This window comes from Harpia harpyja, chromosome 3 (assembly GCF_026419915.1).
Source record: "Harpia harpyja isolate bHarHar1 chromosome 3, bHarHar1 primary haplotype, whole genome shotgun sequence".
Lineage (NCBI taxonomy): Eukaryota > Metazoa > Chordata > Aves > Accipitriformes > Accipitridae > Harpia > Harpia harpyja.
In genome coordinates, this window is record NC_068942.1 from 47,381,991 (window position 1) to 47,402,815 (window position 20,825).

The 20,825-nt window shown below is 36.2% G+C and overlaps 1 protein-coding gene across 1 annotated transcript in view; it reads right to left on the reverse strand.

The window, feature by feature from the left end:
* RYR3 (ryanodine receptor 3) overlaps positions 1–20,825 on the reverse strand; it is a 252,124-nt gene that overhangs the window by 197,097 nt on the left and 34,202 nt on the right. Inside the window, exons 2-3 of the mRNA XM_052782467.1 lie at positions 4,659–4,778; positions 517–624 (exon numbers count right to left, since the gene is read on the reverse strand). Coding sequence (XP_052638427.1) covers positions 517–624; positions 4,659–4,778 — 228 coding nt within the window. The remainder of the gene's footprint in view (positions 1–516; positions 625–4,658; positions 4,779–20,825) is intronic.

Consider the following 20,825-nt stretch of genomic DNA (forward strand, 5'->3'; position numbering starts at 1 on the left):
CTATACTGTAAGCATTCCAGTAAGTATGCCTGTGCTAATATAGTAAAAGATTAAGAAACCCAAATAAACAGAATAGTTACATGATGAGAAAATTATTTTGCTTTCCCCATTAATAAATAGCACTATAATACAGTAATGCTTTTATGGCAATGATTTATGTTTCAGACAAAACCTGTCTCATATACTCTCCTCAGGTTCATAAAAGCCAGACTCAGTCCAAGCCTTCTCTGATTCCTTTTTCAGTATCCAGCTCTGGACTGATGGTAATAAATGATCTCTGAAGATGATGTTTCTGGGTTTTGTAAATATTTTGAAAGACTAACTGCATCTGCTCCTCAATACTAAAGAGAAATGAATATGAGTATAGTAGTGGAGCAATAATGTCCTAGGAAAACAGGAAAACTGAAGAACCTGCTATGACATGACACCCCTCTCCTAAAAAATCCTGGAGCAAAGAAAGAAATGAGAACAATCCATATTCAGAAATTTAATATTCTTTGATGTCAATTTACTTACACCTTCACTAGCATCATCCCCTGTGTTGGCCAGCATTTCCTGAAGAGCTCTGACAGATAGGGACTGTTCGAGGACGAAATTACAGATGCAAAGGTCCGGAGGAACATACTGTAAAATAAATTAAACAGTGTAAGAACAGATCAGCAGAGCAGATAAAACAGAATGAAAAGTGTATTTGAACACCCATGTATTTTAATGTTAAAATCCATACTTAATGTTTACTCATTTGGTTTTGAGACACATGCTATTTCCCTGTATGAAAATAATATAAATCCATTCTTCATAACTTGTCAGTGCAGTAACTTTACTTTTCCTAGTGCTGTATTCCTCGCAGGAAAACGAAACATCTTCAGGTCCAAAAGTGAGAAGTTTTTCCCTACATATTATTGCCTTCCTGTCCTTTAGAATTACACAGTGAACATTGTATTTGTTCCTTAATGTCACTGACAAAACAAAATAGAAGGTGTATGATCTTATTTGACATATAAGGTTGATACTCTGAACATATTTGTAGCTGTCACTAAATGGCAAAGATTCAGAACCTTACAATACAATAAAACTATTTTAGGAGATCTTCTCAATTGTTGGATCAATATGTCTGCCGGTTTTGAAACATGAAACTTACATTCACTTCAAGAACAGCAGACTTTTTTTCAATTTATTGGCATCGATGTGTCCAAGGAAAGATGTGTCCAAGAAAAAAGTCTCAAGGGGAATCATCAATGCATATAAATATGTGACAGGAAAGTACAAAGAAGACAGAGCCAGACTCTACACAGTGGTACCCAGTGAAAGGACAAGAGGAAATTGACACAAATTGAAATACAGGAAATTCTATTTAAACAAGAGGGAAAAAAAACTTTTGTACTGTTAGCATGGTAAACACTGGAACAGGTTGCCCAGAGAGGCTGTGGAGTCTCCATCCTTGGAGATATTCAAACCCTGACTGGACAGTGTCCTGAGCAATCTGCTCTGGCTGAACCTACTCTGAGCAGAGGGGTTGGAGTTGATGATCTCCACAGGTCCTTTCCAACCTCAATGATTCAGTATTCTGTGATGTATGATATAGATCACGGCTATGAATGAGCTTTAAAGTGGATATACACTCCTTTTTCTTCTTTAAAATCAGTGTGACAGGAGGGAATAAAATTCTTGATAATGCTGACTTTTAAGGTGGTGGAAAGGGAAATGACACAATTCAGAGATTTCTAAACTTGCTGAAGTGAAGTCTTTATAGTAAGCTAATCAAGTACAGTCTTGGAGTTCCCACCCTTTAGTCTCTACTATAGACTATAATTATTTTTCTGCGTGTGTTTTGAAACACATTTTGGAAGAGACTTTTAGGCAAAAGACTTGACATTGAAATTGCATACGGGGGGGGAGAGAGAGAGAGTTGTTACATATATTATTAAGGTAAAGTGAACTCTTGCATCTTTCTTACACAACTAAATTTGTAAATAGCAAGTAGTTCATAATTTCATTAACTGCTACAGGAACAACTTAAACTGTCATACTTGTCATCACCCATCTCCACTACAAGGTACTATTTGTTTTAGCATTCATTAATTGCATCTGTGTACATATACACACACACACCATTCTGTTATATAAACTCACACTATACATATATAAGTATGTGTGCATGTGTGTGTGCAGCATCTGTATACATGCACACATGCGCACACAGATTGTAATTGGAAGCTTACTCTTTAATAGGTTACATTCAAGGCCTCTCATAACCAGACACAGAAAGATAATGTCATTTTTTCAGTTAAATGAATTACAAACGAAACTAGGTTAGATTTTGTGTCTCATATTTATTAGTAAAGTCTGGAAAGACTTATTTAGAATATTTTATTGCTATAAACATAAAAATCTACACATTAAGTAGTCTCTACTTCCCAACAAACCAGACAGGTAAACAAAACCTTGGAGTAATTGTATTGGGTTTGTGTGGCAAGGTTTTGGTAGCAGGGGGGTGGTTACAGGGGTGGCTTCAGTGAGAAGCTGCTGGAAGCTTCCCCTGTGTCCGACAGAGCCGATACCAGCTGGCTCTAAGAAGGACCCACCACTGGCCAAGGCCAAGCCAATCAGCAATAGTGGTAGCACCTCTGGGATAACATATTTAAGGAGGGGAAAAAAGTCATAGGGCACACAGAAACCGCAGCTGGAGAGAGGAGTGAGAACATGTAAGAGAAACGACCCTGCAGACACGAACGCCAGTGAAGAAGGAGGGGGAGGAGATGCTCCAGGCGCCGGAGCAGAGGTTCCCCTGCAGCCCATGGGGAAGACCATGGTGAGGCAGGCTGTCCCCCTGCAGCCCATGGAGGTCCACGGTGGAGCAGATATCCACCTGCAGCCCGTGGAGGACCCCACACCAGAGCAGGTGGATGCCCGAAGGAGGCTGTGACCCTGTGGGAAGCCTGTGCCGGAGCAGGCTCCTGGCAGGACCTGCGGATCTGTGGAGAGAGAAGCCCATGCTGGAGCAGGTTTTCTGGCAGGACTTGTGACCCCATGGGGGACCCACGCTGGAGCAGTCTGTGCCTGAAGAACTGCACCCTGTGGAAGGGACGCACGCTGGAGCAGTTAGTGAAGAACTGCAGCCTGTGGGAAGGACCCACATTGGAGAAGTTTGTGGAGGACTGTCTCCCGTGGAGGGACCCCACGCTGGAACAGAGGAAGAGTGTGAGGAGTCCTCCCCCTGAGGAGGAAGGAGGGGCAGAGACACCGTGTGATGAACTGACTGCAACCCCCATTCCCCGTCCCCCTGCACTGCTGGAGGAGGTAGAGAAAAATTGGGAGTAAAGTTAAGCCCGTGAAGAAGGGAGGGGTGGGGGGAATGTGTTTTAAGATTTGGTTTTATTTCTCATTACCCTACTCTGATTTGATTGGTAATAAATTAAATTAATTTCCACAAGCTGAGTCTAGTTTTTGCCTGTGACACTAACTGGTGAATGATCTCTCCCTGTCCTTATCTCGACTCATGAGCCTTTTTGTTATATTTTCTCTCCCCTGTCCAGCTGAGGAGGGGAGTGATAGAGCAGCTTTGGTGGGCAGCTGCTGTCCAGCCAGGGTCAACCCACCACACAAAAAAATTCCCAATCACTGTTTAAATTTTAAGACAATTTTTCAAAATACATATGTGAAAACTAACTGCTTTTACTTACGCATGTGAAAAGATTACTGGTGATTTGTAAAGTACACCAGAGATAAATTATCTGACTGAACTCCTGGAATGCAAAGAAATGCAAATTTAGAAGCAGCATAATTTTTCGCTTTAGAGATGAACAAGGACCTCTCATACTGCATAAACAAACACTGTGGATGTAACATGGTCATAATACCTAGACTAAAAATAGAACCACATGGCAACATTTCAAGAGAAAAGATACAAAGACCCCACTAAAAAAAAAAAAATCAGGAGGAGAAATAAATTATGAGGGAGAAAAGAAATAAAGACACAAAACAAAGAAAAATAAAATGATGTAATAAGAACAAAGAAGAGATTGAGGAGATCCTCCTCCATTTGCATTTATTCTTAACATTCTGTTCTAGCACAGGTCTAAAGTTTCATCTCTCCTTTCTCCTCTCAATCTCCTCCTACTACTCTATTTTCTTTTATTTTTTCTTCACAGCTCTCTAGCTTCTTTTTTCCATTTGCCACTTGTTGTCTATAAAAGTTTTCAATTACTTAATAATTCTGTTCCCTGTACTCTCAACTTTCTGATTAATCAACACAGTTAGAAGCAACACTTCACACCAGTACCCAACAGGTGACAACACTTCTAAAATTATCAATCCAGTATATCAAGATATTTGAACCTACAGCAGTAATAGGAATAAGTTTTTTAGTGAACTTAAGTCTTAGTAACAGTCTGGAGACTTAATCTTGAAAATACCAAGTATTTCAGTTACAGAAATTATTTTAGATAAAGAATAGTGGCTTTTGACTATTGACAAGTATGCCTCAAAGTATATTTAGAATCTCTAAGAAATCTCATGTTGCAGTCATAAAAAGAAAAGCATACAAAAGGTGCATCTAGCATCACATTAAAGAAACCGTAATTAAAACGTATTTGTGGACAATAAGTAGGTTAACATTCACTGATCAGTTAGACCAGCTGATAGTATCAACTTCTTACTTTAGCTTCTGATGTTGGTTCCAAAAAGCACAGGCGATTCCCAAGTCCCTCAGCTGCCAAGCAAAACTTCCTTTGTTCTTTGTGAATACTGGCAACACACTGAAGTACTACTTCGTCATCCTGTCACAAAACAAGGTATGAGGAAAAAAGTAAATATTTGGAAGTTACATACACACTATAACGCTAAGAAATCCTAGAACAGAATCTGTTGAACATGAACACATTATACTTCTATAATTGATATCATGTACATATGCAGAGATTCTTTTGATGTGTATGTAAACAGATGTTTATATAGATTTATATTCAAGACTGTATCAAAGTGACAAAGACTACATACTGTCTCCAGGGCTTTCACAAGGGTTGTGTCCTTCTGTTGCTTTAGCGGTGGCTTGCTATGGTGCCACAAAAAACTCTAAGTACAGTGTTACTTGGTTTTACTCAGTAAAACATGTTTAATGCTTACAGTAAAAACCTGTTGCTGTGATTTTGCAAACAACAGTACCCTAAATATAAACAAATTTATTTTGTTAGCACAGTAAGTAAGCCCTCAACACAAGTCCTCTGAATGCATGATCTTAACTTCTAAGGTCTTGTTTAATTTAGAAACCTCTGAATACAACCAAAGATCCAAGAGGCATTTTTTCAAGTGACAGTTCAATTACGTCATAAGAACTGCCTCCTCAAAAGACATATTCCAAGAACAAGAACACTCTGGAAAAGTGACATGAAACAGCCCTATTGTTTAGTTATCCTAATTATTCTAAAAGCTCTTTTACAAATTGTTACATAATGCAATGCCAAAGACACACTTGCTTATAAAGTGCCATGCCCTTATTCACCTCTTAACATGTGATACTAAAGCTGATATGAGAGCCAAAACAGATTACTTTTAGTGTTCAACTGTGTCAAAGGTATATACAGAATTAAAAATCATTTTATTTTCCAAAACTTGTCCACTAACCAAGAAAAACACCACTTGCAGACTAGCATGTAGAATAACCTATTTTTATACAGGTATGTAACTGTTCACCAAAAGACACTGCCTTAGAAGTTTTTAAGAGGGTGGAAGCTGATAAGAGCAATACGATATGTCAGTGTCCCATCCAGCTATGAAGTTATACTGGTGTTAGTTATTACTGTCAAAGCAAATACACAACAGCCGCCTGTACTGAACTCAGAGATCACTTGAACAATTATGTTCTAAAAGCAGCACTGCTTTTTCCAGTCCCCTTATGCAACTGCAATACTATGACAGTAGCACATATATTGGCACTTGAAACAAAAGCTGGGAGTGACAAAGTGATTTTCACCAAAGGAATTAAGTGACATGCCCTTTAAAATGGGAATTCAAAAGCAGGTTTTTCACCTGTGTGATTTTGCAAGTGTGTGCAGGTTACATGGCTTTCTTTTAGGTGACACCTCACTGCCTACTTACTACTACTAAAATGGACGGCTATTATATTTCAGACTAATCGGCAGTTCCAGACAGCCTTTTCCTTATCTAGCTTTGCGTAACAATCAATAGCATTTTTAACAGTACAGAATGGGAATTCAAGAAATTTGTATAAACAATTCTAAGATGTATAGTTAAGTAGGAGGTAGACAGAATTAGCTAATTAATGCTAAATAAATTCTTTTTTTCCCCCTGGTGCTTCTGCTTCCGTTTCTGTAAAAAGCTCTCTGAAATTCTCAGCTTTTGAACTCATTAGTAAAAACATTTCTGCCTTTTAATCTTCACTGTAGTTAAGTTGCAAAATATAAACAATACAATTAAGCACTCATTACTACATCCCTCTGCTCATGAATATTTAAAAATTGGCATCAGAAGCATTTCTATTTGGGGGGGAAAAAACCAGAACATGTATAAGATAAATATAAAGATATTTAAAACATTTTTCATTATCTAGTTCCTGTATCAATCTTGAACATGCATATTTCAGAGATTTAAAAAGAATAAAATACTAAACCATGAATTTATAAATACCAAGATTTAGAATTAAATTGAGATTTGCCACTTAGCTTGCATTTATCAGTGGATTACATTAGATTACTTATATACAGCTGAAATTGATTTAATCTCCCTACTACATAAAAGTATTCATCATCCCACAGAGGCATATACATAGTATCTATTGTAATTCATAGTTTTCTAAAAAATAAAATGATGCCTTCAAACAACATACGTAAAAGCTTACTTAAAATTAGAATTACTCAAATAAATGAACTATTTTCTTTTTAAATCCAAATGTTTAAAAGGGCAAGAGTTTCTAGCATAATGAAATGAATACTTTGATTTTCTAGAATTCAAAAAATAAACATTTCTTTTTAGAATTTACACTAGCATCACAAAGTCTATCAATCATTAAATGCTGTAACCCCCAAATACACTGATAATGTCTTAAGTAAGGACTGTATGCAGCATTCAACATCGATGTTTCACATTATTGCCCTAAATTTCCAATGTACTCTTTCATTTGTGCTACAACATTTAACAAACTACGTATTTGCTACACAGGATGAACAACTCTAACAGTTTCTAAAAAGTGGCAGTAATAGTGTATTTCAGAATGTTTTGGAGCAGAGTTTTAAAGAGTTTATCATTCAGGTGCAGGTGGACTGAGCATAAGGAATTAGTGGAATCTATATAATCTGCAAATAAGGAATCAGAGAAATCTATATAATCTGCAAATAAGACAATGACTCGCTGTTAAGATTACTCAGTATCGTAGTGTATTTACTTAAGTAAGATCATTCTAGCTGAGGTCTGAAATTGCTTTTCTGGCCTTAAGATGCTAATAGAAAGGAGTTTTATGGAGTTGCTATCCTATAATGAAATTGCAGACCATGTCTCAGTAGTATCTTGTTTTCTTGACTCTTCTCACACACAAATTCTGGTATTCTACAACTTTTTTCCTGGTAAACTCATTTTCTTCTTCCCTTAGTTTTTAAATTCACATGGTGCCAGAACCATTTAACCTTGATCTTCACTTCTCTTACACAGAATTTCATCCACTTACTTCAATATACCTTTTTTAGTATGACAAGGAGAAGCCTGCATGCCCAATGAGATGCAGAGACTCATGCGACGAGCAGTGGAGTTGTTAGTTAAGTTATATACAGCCAATTCTCAAAGACAACCAAACACAAAGCAAAACAAAAACCAAACCCACACAACTTCCTTGAGATCCAGTTTGTCAACAAGTAATTTAACAAATTTAAATATTTTAAATTTAATAAGTGTTTCAAATGTAGTCTCTCTCATCTGGCAGCTCTGACACTTCCATGTTTAGAAATTTAATTTGTTCTAGTCCTTTTAGTTGTGGTGGGGGGTTTTGTCATTTTTTTGTTTAATAAAGCAGATTTAGACTGCATGGAATCACAGGCTGGAAAGGACCTCTGTAAGCAATGGTCCAACACCTCACTAGAGAAGGGCTACTTTAGATCACATTTCTCAGATTATCTAATGTGCTTAATTTAAGAACAAAGTCCATTTCAAGGTTCTGATCAGGTTGAGGTATTGTTACAGATTTACACCTCTCTCTCCACCACACATTAGATCTCTTCAGATCAAAACTGTAACATGCAACAGTTGTATCAAAGTTCTCTAAATTTTTCAAGGTTTTGCTTCAGTGAGCAAATGGGGGGAATAATTTCAGGTTGATCAAAAAACTTCTATGATTTACTGAGCACACAGAAAAAGAATACATTTACATGCCACTATGCCTTGCACAAGAAACTGCCTTCACTATTGTTCCTCAAATAGTACACACATTGTAAGTGTCAATTACTAACAGCTGGTTTCCGCCAGCAGCAGCATCAATAATTACATAAAGTTAACCATTAGATCCATTTTATACTACCATAATGAATATCTGTTCACAAAATCAGATGAACAGCAATTTTTAACTTTTTTTTCTGAATGAAGAGGAAGTGAAAATTGTCCCCTTCCATCCAGAAATCTTGTTCCTGGTTAGGATTCATCCATCAGTCCTTTAGCAAAAGGACACAGACCAGGTAACTCCAACCCCAATTCTAAGAATGTTTATACACAGAAACACATTGATATTACTAAAATATATTTCAGGTGGTCTGAAATCCTGCAGAATCTACCAAGTGTCGTGTAGCTAGTCTGTCACAATTCTGTCCAGTATTACTCATCTATTCACACAAATGCATGACTTTTGCAAAAATAAAAAAAAAACCAGCTTTGGAGATTTGTTTTCTTTTTTTGAAAGTAGGGAACTGCATAACTGTCTGTACGGAAAACATAAATTTCTATTTGCTTTGGCCAGAGCTGAAGCTACAACCTGAATTTGCACTATATAGTAATGTCTGCATAGGCTGAGACACAAAGGTATTTCTAAACAAGAGTCACTCACTCAGTATCTTCTGCTTTTAAAACAGAACAAGTTACCAAAATAGAACTTGGCTCTTCGCAAAAGTACATCTAATATTAAAAAATTCCTTTAACTGAAAATGGTGATTCCTAGCCTTCAGAAATATAGCATTAAGCAGCACACTATCTAATTTTCAAAAAGAGCTTTTAATGAACCACAGTCCAGTGGTTCATTACCAGACAGTATTTAGTCTTGTTCTTCAGGCTGTCTTCCTCCTCAGGTTTCAGAATAAAGTGATGGCGAACTTAAACTGAGATTCTTGTGGTGGAGTAATAAGCCAAAACATAAGCAAAATTTATTTTAATTAATCAATAACTTGACTTGCTGCAAAGTGAGTCAATGATCAAGGCAAATCAATGTATTGTAGGTATGACCTTGCTTCTGCTCAGTTCACTAGTTTTTCAACTCAGAATTTGGCAATAAAGAAATTCCAACAGCTAATGAAACTCCTTCATTTATGTTGCATATATCCCAGATTTAAAAATTATAGTCATTTATACAATACATTTATGTCTGTATAGAGGCTGTATTCAACAATAGACACACTTCCATATGTTTCATATTAAGAAGCATAAAACCATCAATACACTAAATATATACATGCATATTTACATATACATATAAAATATGCAAATTTTGCTGGAAAATTACACCCTAGATTTCGTTTGTTACCTACCAATTCAACAGTTACCAAATTTCTATATTCTCTATTATATTCAGCACTGAAAATGAACTGACAAAATAAAATTGACATGACACTGAAAACTTATCAGTTTTAGAAAATTAATCAGCTTTGTTATTAAACCTGGGATTGTAATAAGGGGAAATAACAAGGCACTCTAAATTTCTAACTGCTTTATTTCCTCATTGGTGCTCATGTTCTCTATCCATCAACATTTGACAATTGTATTATAAATCAAATCACAATGAATATTCTCAAAAAAATTACCACTACGTCTCTCAACTACCTTTTCTACCAAATGTACCATCAGTCAGGATGCTAACAAAACAGAAAACACATTAATTTCATACTGTTGAGTTCCAGAGAACAAACATCCTGACTTTATTTACTCTGTTACAAACTGTGCATATACAACTAATGTTTCTACTTTAAAACTTGGTGCATGCTAATGTTTGAATATCTTCATAACAGAAGTCCTCTTTTTTACTTTCTTCTTTCTTTGTAACTCATAGGGTAGTTCCCCCTGCAAGACCTAGCCCTATTCCGACAGTGACTTTTCTTTCAAGAGAGAAAAAACAAGACAAAGACTGGGAGAATAAACCAAGACAATTGTTCATTTCAACATGGGAATGAAATGCAACACCACAATTAAAATAAAGTAAAATCAATGTACATTTAAAAACAATGTGTGTTCATAGAGATATTCTATATCAAAACATTTGCTGATAACTTAATTCTGATGCTCCCAAGTGCAAATATTTTGTACTCGCCCTTTTGCAATTCTGTTTCTGATTAAAGATCTCAAGTTCTATAGGGTAAAACACATACTTTTTGCCCAGAGCTTTTCACCTATATAAACAAGGTATAACTGTGATTAAAAAATATATCTGGTTCCAAACAGGTTTAGTATGACCCTAAAAAGTTGGGAAAATGGAAATTGAGTCTAAATCTATTCTTATGTATAGTACTGTAAACTATGTAGAACTCAAATCAGTAGAATAACAAATACTAAAATTCTTGTGAGGAATCAGATATTTTAGAAAACATATTGCAAATTCACTTAAATATCGGAAATAATTGTTAAAAAATTGTACAAATTATGCCCATTAAAATTATATAAAGCATTGAAGTATTATTTTCAAAAAAACCCAAAGTATCAAAGCTAGTTTTTATAAAAAAGGAAGATTATATAGCTTATCAGATACAGTCAATATCCATCTTCATGATGGGTAATACACCAGCTTTAAAAAAACCTGTAGGTTAGACCTTTGAACTTCTACGCAGTGTTCTGCAGGGAGCAATTCTAAGTCACCAGATGATAGCGAAAAGCATAGAATTAAGCAAGTACTTTTTTACTTGATCTGACAGTATTTTTTTTTTTTTTTCATAGAATGATAAATCACTTTGCTGTAGTTGAATTTCACACCTTCTGGTATAAGGCTAACAATGTATATGAAATGCTGACCCTTGGTTTGCTACATTAAAGAAGAAAAATGAAGAAAGGTGACTCAAGTTAGAAAGTTGATGAAGTATACTAAGGCTTCCTAAATACTAGTATAAAAATAAAATTACTTCTGTGTTTCTGCTGAATAAATGATCCATTTTTAAAATAAAAAAGTCCACAATTTACTTAGTTTCCAATTTCTTAACAGATATAGTTAATCATTCCACTCATTCTAAAACAGAAGCTTCATACAATGCTACTTTAAAGGATTCTACTACTTCCACATTTGAAAAGAACAAAACTTTGCAAACCTATAATCTCATACATTACTATTAGGATTTCTTACTTCAGGAATTATTACTGCAACACTTGGTAAGTCAAGATTTATATACTTTCTCTCTTGTACATTGTGAAAATATAACTGATACAGAAAACAGTCCTGGTATGGCATTTTATTTCTGCTACTGCTTTTCTAATTCAGATGAAGCATGTGGAAAATTCTGACTGTTGAATTTATTATTTACCAAGGCAACACAGTGCTAACTATTTGGGCTTCCTAATTAATTAGTTCATAAAAACAAAAAGCTTCTTTCATTAAATTTTACTCAGATTGTTTTGGTTTTGAGGCTACGATCCAGAAGAATAACTTAAATGTATTCGCTTGCCATCTAGCTAAAACAATGCAGTTTGTTTAGGTTCCTGTACTGAGAAAACGGTATAATTTTCCTGTAATTAATAACAACAGTTTGGTAATTATGTAGCACATGTCCATGCAGAAGTTACATTCAGGGCAAAGTATATATCTGCATCAGAAGTCTTGGTGCATGGTCATATCACTTTTCCTCTGCCAAATTGCCCCGAGGTATGACTCTCAACAAAAAATTCCTTGGGGGAAATTTTCAAAAGCTCTGCTGTGTTTATTTATCTATATATTTATTTATTTATTGTGCAAAGGGCTATTCCATTGTTAATAAACAAAAACATTGTTTGTTGTAACATTATTACTGCTACTGATGTATACTATGCAATATACATTGAAGTTCTGGATATTGCTTTTGTCGAAAGACAGTAGATTACTCACTTGAAAAAATCATTTATTACAGATACAAAACTAATATATGTCATGGATTTTTTGCTTTGCCTACTCTTTGTCAACTTAAACTAATTTTTTTTTTTTTTTGACCAGTCATGAAAAAGAAGAAACAGGAAACCAAGTAAAACCTCAAAAAAGGTTTTTAAGCCTCAGAAAAAGCCAAACCCAAAACACACACACGAAAAACAAACAACAAAAAAAAACCAACACCCTGCTAAGCTTACAGGCTTAGCTGTAGTAACTATAAATGCAACATATTGGTGAGGTATAGTTTGTCCTTACCTATGACTCCACATTAACCAGCAGTCTCCAAAAATGACTACAGATGCCCCTGGGATCCTGAGATTGACTGAATACTGATTAGTTATTACAAGCAGCTTTCCCTTACCAAGCACATGAGGAAAGGTACATTACTGAAACAGTTATGTTAAGGAGCAGGAACCATCACCCTTGGTCTGCCAACTTGGAAATGGAGGTGATCTGAATCTCCTCTTTGGACATAATCTAAGAATGTACATAAGGAAAGTAAGTTTATTACATCTACCAGGACAGATTCTTTTGTGTATTCTTCTATTCTCTTTCCTTCTCCTGATCAAAATGATGACAAGTCAACTGGTTCATTGACAAGTCAAGTCTCTCTTTTTTTCTTTTCTTTTTTCTCTCCCTCTCTCCTCCTCAGAGGAGTACTAAACTTTCAAACCCCAATTTCATTTACAGATACATTCTCAGGTAAAGAAAGACCGAGTTCACCCTAAGTTTATCCTCCTTAGTTTGTGTGTGTGCACATGTGTGTATGTAGGGGGATTGGTTGGTTGTTTTTTTAAACTGATAATATGACTTGACCTGATACCTTGCTTTTAAATCAGGGTTGCCACTTCTTTGCCCCTTCGGACAGTATAGCTTACACAGGCTGAAGTCCAAACTGGACAGAAACATTTACAAGTTCAAGACAGTACTGAAAAATAGATGGGCAGAAAGAGATTTTGTATGAACTCTGTTTCCTTTGGAAATTAAGAGACAAGCTACGTAAAGAAATCTCAGTTCAATTAATACTAAAACATTAAGTAACTCCTCAGGAAAACAGAACATGAAATAGGATAAATAATGGTGAAGACGAATGTAAAGCCTCCTTCTTGTTTGTCTCAGGAACTAGTTGATGCTGACCCTTTCCTGCCTCATTTGTATTGCTAAAACAAAACACTACTTTAAGAAAGTAAGTTAATTCAAGTAATACGAACTTTAATCCCGTACTTATAAAAATAGAAACAAACAGAACAAGGAAGCAATATGCAATACTTCAGTATGACCCATACTGAAGCTGTGTGAACATTTAAAAAGTTCTGGAATTTGAACAATTATTTTTTTAACCTTATGTTTGGACATACTTAATTTTCCTAATTTAAATGTTCTTATAGGTAACTTTATATTTCTATTCAACTTCAAAGGCTGTACAACACATACTCATACTGCCATATTTTATATTCAGTATTTCCACGTTTAAGAGTTCAAGTCATATTGCCTGGCAGCAGGGGAAAAAAACCCAAAATGCTCATCAAAAAATACATAAATAAAAATAATAACAAGGAAAAAATTAAAAAAAACCCTGTAAACTGCTAAGAAAGATAATCAAGTTGTTAGGATGAATTAAATTACTACCATTTTTTTTTTTAAATTCTACATTGCCAGTCACGAAAACATTTGTACTGGTTTTTGTCCCACTATATATGCCAGCAAAGCAGACGTTTCCTGTTTACAGAACTCCCAGTTTTGTCTCCCAGCAGTTATGTTCTGCCATTCTGCCAAAAGTTTGGCTCTTTTTTCTGTACATCTCTTGAGAGCACTTTCTTCCCCACACCACACACTTACAATATCAAAGATCCAATTGTTCAATAAATTCTAATTTACTTACTACATAAATTAATATTAGGAATATTGTTTACTAAAGCATGTATACAAGCACCAAAGCAAACTTTGGTATCACAGCAAGCTTATGAACCAAAAAAGATTCATAAAAGATTCAAGTTATGTTTTTCATTCCTGCAGTTTAAAAAGTGTATACAGCTCCGTTGCAATACGATTAAGTTTATTTTAGGACCTCCACACAGAAGTGCACACTACACAAATACTTTGGTCCCAAAATACAGACATCACAGTCATGCAATTGAATTAGGAAGAGGTCACATGAATATATCTTAGGCTTTCCTTTGCTTTAAATGTCTATAAATAAATCTGGCAAGCAGCATGTGTTAATTTCTAAAACAAAAGTGTGCTCAGACACAACTGTCATGTTGTAAATCATCACAAAACCCACAAACAAATGAAGAAAACCAATATCCAGAGGAGGTCTTAAATCTGGGGGGGGAGGGGGTGTGTGTGGATTCTCAGCAGATTTAGCTTTACTTCTATTACTTGTTAACAGTTGTTTTTAACATCTTTTTATAAATTAAAAGCCTTTATTTATTTGGTAGTAACATACCAAGGCCTTTCTTCCCTCAGTAAGTATATGAATTTCTCCCAGTAAACACAGCCAGTTCACTGCAAATGGATCCTTACGATGACAGCAGAGTTATTTTGATGGAAATTCATGCACCACGATCTGACAGTTCTCAGAAGATTTTAAAAATAGAGTTGGGGTTTCCGTTGTCAGTCTACTCCTTCAGCAGTGGTTGGATCAAAGCCTAATCTCAACTCTCGAACATACTTCCATATCTTGTATCAGGTCATCAGCAAGGCAGAATAAGCAAATCATTAGACAGCAATAAATTGTAGCCAGTCCTTTTCACAAAAACTAATACTTCTGAATGAAAAATTGCTTCAGAAAGTTAGGTATTTCAGTATTGACCATTTTGCTGCTTTTTTCAATACAATTTCCAGGTTGTAGACTTGCCACTGAAGCATTTACATAGTTTGCTGTCTTTTGTATCACAGGTTTCCCCACCTCTCCTCTCCCCAAGTTCTTCATGGAAATGAGATAGCGACAACAAAGGAACAACCACACCAAATACCAAGACCAAAAGCAACATCCAAAATATTTATTCATTATCTGTCATAAAAGCTGAGTACTAAACATTCCTTAAAATCACTCCTTTGATTTCAAAGTGTAAGGCAGGAGAAAAAGAAGCCTTATTAACAGAGCTGGGGTGAACTAGTCATGCAGACCCCCTTGATGCAAATCAGTGGCAAAATAAGTACATCCTCTCCCATCAGGCAGAGTCCTGTCTTGCTTTAAGAAATGAAGTGACTTTAAGTACACACATTAATTCTCAGAATGGCAGGTTAACTAAAAGCATCAAGATATATTCCATGCTGATCAAGGAAGTAGAATCAGCCAAGAAAGGTGTATCCTCCATAAGAACCTTATCATTACCTACTGAAAGGACCTGTTAGAGCAGGTCCCAAGAAGGGCGATGGAAACAGTCAGAGGGTTGGAACACCCCTCCTATCAAGAAAGGCTGAGACAGATGGCGTTGTTCAGCCTGGAGAAGACTCCAGAGAGACCTGATTGGGGCCTTTCAATACTTAAAGGGGGCTTATAAGAAAGATAGGGAGAGACTTTTTACCAGAGCCTGTAGTGACAGGACAAGGGGCAACAGTTTTAAACTGAAAGGAGGTAGATTTAGATTGGACACAAGGAAGAATTTTTTTAGGATGAGGGTGGTAAGACACTGGAACATGCTGTGCAGGGAAAAGTTGTGGATGCCCCATCATTGGAACTGTTCAAAGTCAGGTTGGACAGGGCTCTGAGCAACCTGATCTATTGAAAAATGTCCCTGCCAGTGGCAGGGGGTTGGACTAGATGATCTTTAAAGGTCCCTTCTGACCCAAACCATTCTATGATTCTGTGAGTTGTGGTGTCAGTATTGGCATGCTTTGCACCTCTGACATTCATGACCTCTGGCATATTATTAAATGAGCAAATGAAGAAATGGCAAGATTTATTAGGAAAGGAGGGTATTATAGTTCATTTTAATGAAGCATCCTTTTGGATAGAGAAATGAATGCAAGAAACATTATTGCATATGTACATACTTGCATATGTTTTGTTTGTTTTCCCCATTTCTCTTACATCTGGTGCAAGTGATATACTGGCAGACCAACCAGTTAGCAACAGAAAGATATAACATAGGACATCCATAACAACAAATTTATTTTCATTTCAGCAATTAACTGGTAACTGGAGTTGGCAAATATAAGAGAAAAACTTTGGCATAATAAACTCAATCTGCAAGGTTTAACTTATAAATTTTTACTGTTCAACAGATTATCAGAAAAAATCATGGAATAGCCAGTGTCTTGTCTCAATTACAGATTAACCAATTCAAAAAACTTGGCACCTGACAGCAAGAAGGAATCCAAATAGAAGCTGTCAGCCTTTTGGAATCTTAGTGCATGACCACTACCAGATTAGTAAAGATACCAATAGCAGCAGCCATTTAGGTCATATCTATTTCAAATGAGAATGGGTGTGCACAGTATTTAGCATATTCTTTAAATCATGTATTCTGTATATAAGATCACTGTTATCTCTAAACTATTAACTACAAATATCTCAGATGTTTATTTATGAGCACAGTTTGTAAAAAAAAAAAAAAAGTAAGATTTCCCTTTTGGACTAACTGCCTTTGCTAGGAAACTTAAATGGTGACTTTGAGGCAAAAATCCTGTGGATCTTTTTAAAGAAAGCAATACCATTCAGGATTTTACGTATTGTCTATACCAACTCTTGGCAAGAGGGATACTTAGGGTACAGCTTTGAAAATCAGGGACCTACAACAGGACAAACTATTATCTATCTTAAATTTTAGGATGTCAAAACAAATTGGAAAAGGTTCTACAAAAAGATGAAACAAAGCAGGTATTTGCTCAGTCAGTATATAAAATTATAGGCTAGTTGCTTTCTACATGAAGATAGGGGAAACCTTTTAAAATATTTTTTAAAATAGTATTGACAGGACATTTTACAGTGTCACAGTTACCTAAATTTAAGTCCTGTCCTTGTCAGGTGTAGGCAGCAGAGCCACAAAAAAACAGGCAGTAGCATTTAAAGACATACAGAGTGTTTGCAAGACCCAGGTCTTTGCACCAGGTCTCAGAACCAGAGAGAGCCTGTGAATGAATAGCCAATAAATAGTTAAATACTACTTACCCAGTTTTTAGGAGCAAGGAAAAAAAAAAAACCCACAACATGTGAGCTGGAACGTCACTGTATAAATAAAAAGTTTTTGCCAAAGACCCAAAGGTGGAATGACATCAGTGATGAGGCAAGATAGGTCTGAAGCAGAAATGCAGGGAACCACAGGCTTTAGAATTACTTGATGCCTTTTTAACCGAAACTGTTTTATATCGAGGGGAAAACAATGAGACATTTGAAAGGAGTTTTCAATCATGAAAGCAGATTTAGAGTAAATCCCAGGCTTCTTCCCCAAACTTTCTATAGACAAGACTGAAATATGGCTGTGAATATATAGCAAATGAGCTGCCAGGCTTGCATACAGGTGTTGGTAAGAATGGAATAGATAAGAATCAGGGTCAAATGTTTACATGTACACAGGGAGGATCTTAAATTATACAAAGGAACAATCCTAAAGGAACTACAATACCTATGGTTATTCTATACTAGTGAATATACAGATATATTAAGGTACAGGCACATATGGGTATATTCAGTCAATGTACAGATATATTAATGAATGTAGAGAACATTAAAGAGCTTTTACACGCAGTGCTCCTCTTCAAACAATTAATTAAACTTCTCTGATAATATCCTTATTGACTGAATGTCAGAACAGCACATAATGCCACCATATATATGGTAGTATATGTTACCTAGCAAAACCCCCTAAATTCTGGGCAAAGCTTTTAAAATTCACTAGGAAAATTACTACATTTCGATAGCACATTCCATTCTGCGAACCAAGAGCCTATATACACACAACTCATCATCAACTGTAATTACTTGCTCAATGTTAAAGTGCAGAATTAAAAGAATCTTTTTAAAGTGAGCTATAGCACCTACAAATTATTTTAAAATATGCTTAATATGAGGATATGCCTTTGAAATCCAGCTACATCTTCCATTTCTTAGTCCATACTCGACTATGCTGATACTGCACTATGTATATGCACATACCTGTTAGTTTACCATGTTTTCTATCAGTAAAACTTTTCAAACAAGAATCTGCGAAGGTGAATTACACTCCTATTTCTATAAATTCTGAAAACCATAAATTACTATCATGTATATTTAAACTTAACTATGTTACAATCCTGAAATGACTTGCTGAAAATTTATTTCAGAAGTGAGATTTCTCATATTTTTGGCAATTCTTTAAAACAAAAACCTCACTATACTCAGTAATCAACCACACCTGTTACAGTTTAAAAGAGAAAAGGCATCAGAGGCAGGCAAAATTCCAACAGAAATTTTTCAAACAGGATTTGAAAAACACAACAGATATGTTAACAGCCTTCGTACAAAATACATGAAAAAGGACAGAATAAAGTAAAAAAGATGGCACAGAAATAAAATGTGAAAATTGAAGTACATTCAACTGCTGTCCACCCCATGTCAAATATTTACACATATTACTCAGGCTGGACTACAGAAAGTGGAATACTCAAGGTTTAGACAAGAACCGGCAAGGACCGGATATTGAAAGAACATAAATGAATCATATCCATCATATATATCCCCCAAAATAAAAAATTCAAACCACCAACAAACAGCTGCATGGCAGTTTCCCCCGCATAGTGATTTTACAGATGTCTTACAGCTATTGCTACTCCAACAGGAGATACCTACAAATCTGCAAGCAGTAGCAGTGTTTTAAAAAAGTGACAGATCAATCAGTACCCTTTAGCAAACTGAGTGGAAATATGTGAGCTAACTACATGTTCAGACACAGATGTCTTATGTCAACCATGCTCTCATTACATTGGATCTATAATTGAGAACAACTACAATTAATGGGAATAGAATGATTTCCCATAAAATTAAGACAAATATTTCTCAGCGTCTACCTAACTGATGTTACAAAGCGTCATAAAGACATGTTAATTTGCTTTGTTTTTTTCATAAATTAGATGGTGGACCCTGCCAAAGGAAAGTGCACTTAATTTTGTAATTAGTTGATTTCTATAGAAAAGTCAGTATCACTGTATTTCCCACTGCTTCTATCCCAGATAAGATGTTAGCAGTGCTTGCTTATTTGCAAATCGCTTCATAGGGTTCACTTACGAAGTCTGTAGTATCTGTTCTACCAAAAATCAGCCATCACATTCACTTGGAAATTAGAGCACCAAACCTTGATAAGTTTTCAGCAGAGAAGTTCATAACATTTTACTACTATTTAATAATCACTTACATCCTTTGCAATTTACAAATTTTAACCACAGAGAGTCACATCAAATGATGTTGAGTTGGAAGTGACCTTTAGAGACTGTCTAGTCCTACTCCTGTGCTCAGAGTCAAAAGCAGTGAGGTGCTCAGGACAACATCCAGTCAACTTTTGAACATGTCTTGAGACAGACACTCCACAGCCTTTCTGAACAACCTGTTCCAGTGTTTGACCATCCCCACCATAGAAAAAATTATTTTATTTTCAGGACCAGGATTGGAGTTTGTTAGTGAAACTCTCTAGACCCACAAAACACACAAAGATTTGCAGTTTCTTCAACTACCAGCACAGGCCCTCTGCCTGCCTAATACCTGGGCCTCATACTTGCCAGCTAGTCCAGTTTGTAGTTTGCTAAGCAAATTACACACACATGCCCACACACCCCAGGTTAGCAGAAAATATAAACTCCAGTCCCCCCCAGCAGTTGGTGCTTAGGCACATAGGCCCTATGAGCCATAGTTGCCACTCCAGCTGCTCACGCTAAGACCCTCACTTTATTTCACTCACCCCAGACCCCCACAGCTTGCACCTAGGACACACAGGACCTATGATCCATGGCCCCTCCAGCTACTGATGGAGATACTCTTACTTGCTCCAGTTGCTGGCACCATAGACACAGCGGCTGCTTCACCTGAGGTCTGATTCCGGTTGCTGGCTCCAGATTCAATCCCTCTAGTTTCCCCAGTTGCTAGCACTCATTCCTTACAGCACTCAAGCACAGGGTAGAGGGTGAGATTACATGAAAGATAGTTAAGAAAGTATTTAATAGGAGGATAAACTGCAGTGATCAGGCACCAGGCTGTCAGGCAAGCATACTGACTGGACACAGTTTACACACAACCAGCCCTTTTTATATCCTCTCCTCTCTATCCCCTAGCACCACCTTGCTCTTCCCCAATCCCCTTCCCCTAAACGTCTCTTCCTAAGTTTTGCCGAGTCCTACAGACCCCCCCCCAAATATTCAAAATCTTCATGTTTGCCTTCTTATCAGTTACAAAGTCCAGACTGGCCCTCTCCAAGGTGCTGGCTGTAGTTTCTTAATGGACCATCAATTAATAGCTGATTCGGTCTTTGTCATTATCTCCATTTTCCCATGTCTACTAGGTTTGTATCTCTGTGCGTTTTTGTTTATCTGTCAATCCCTCCCTCCC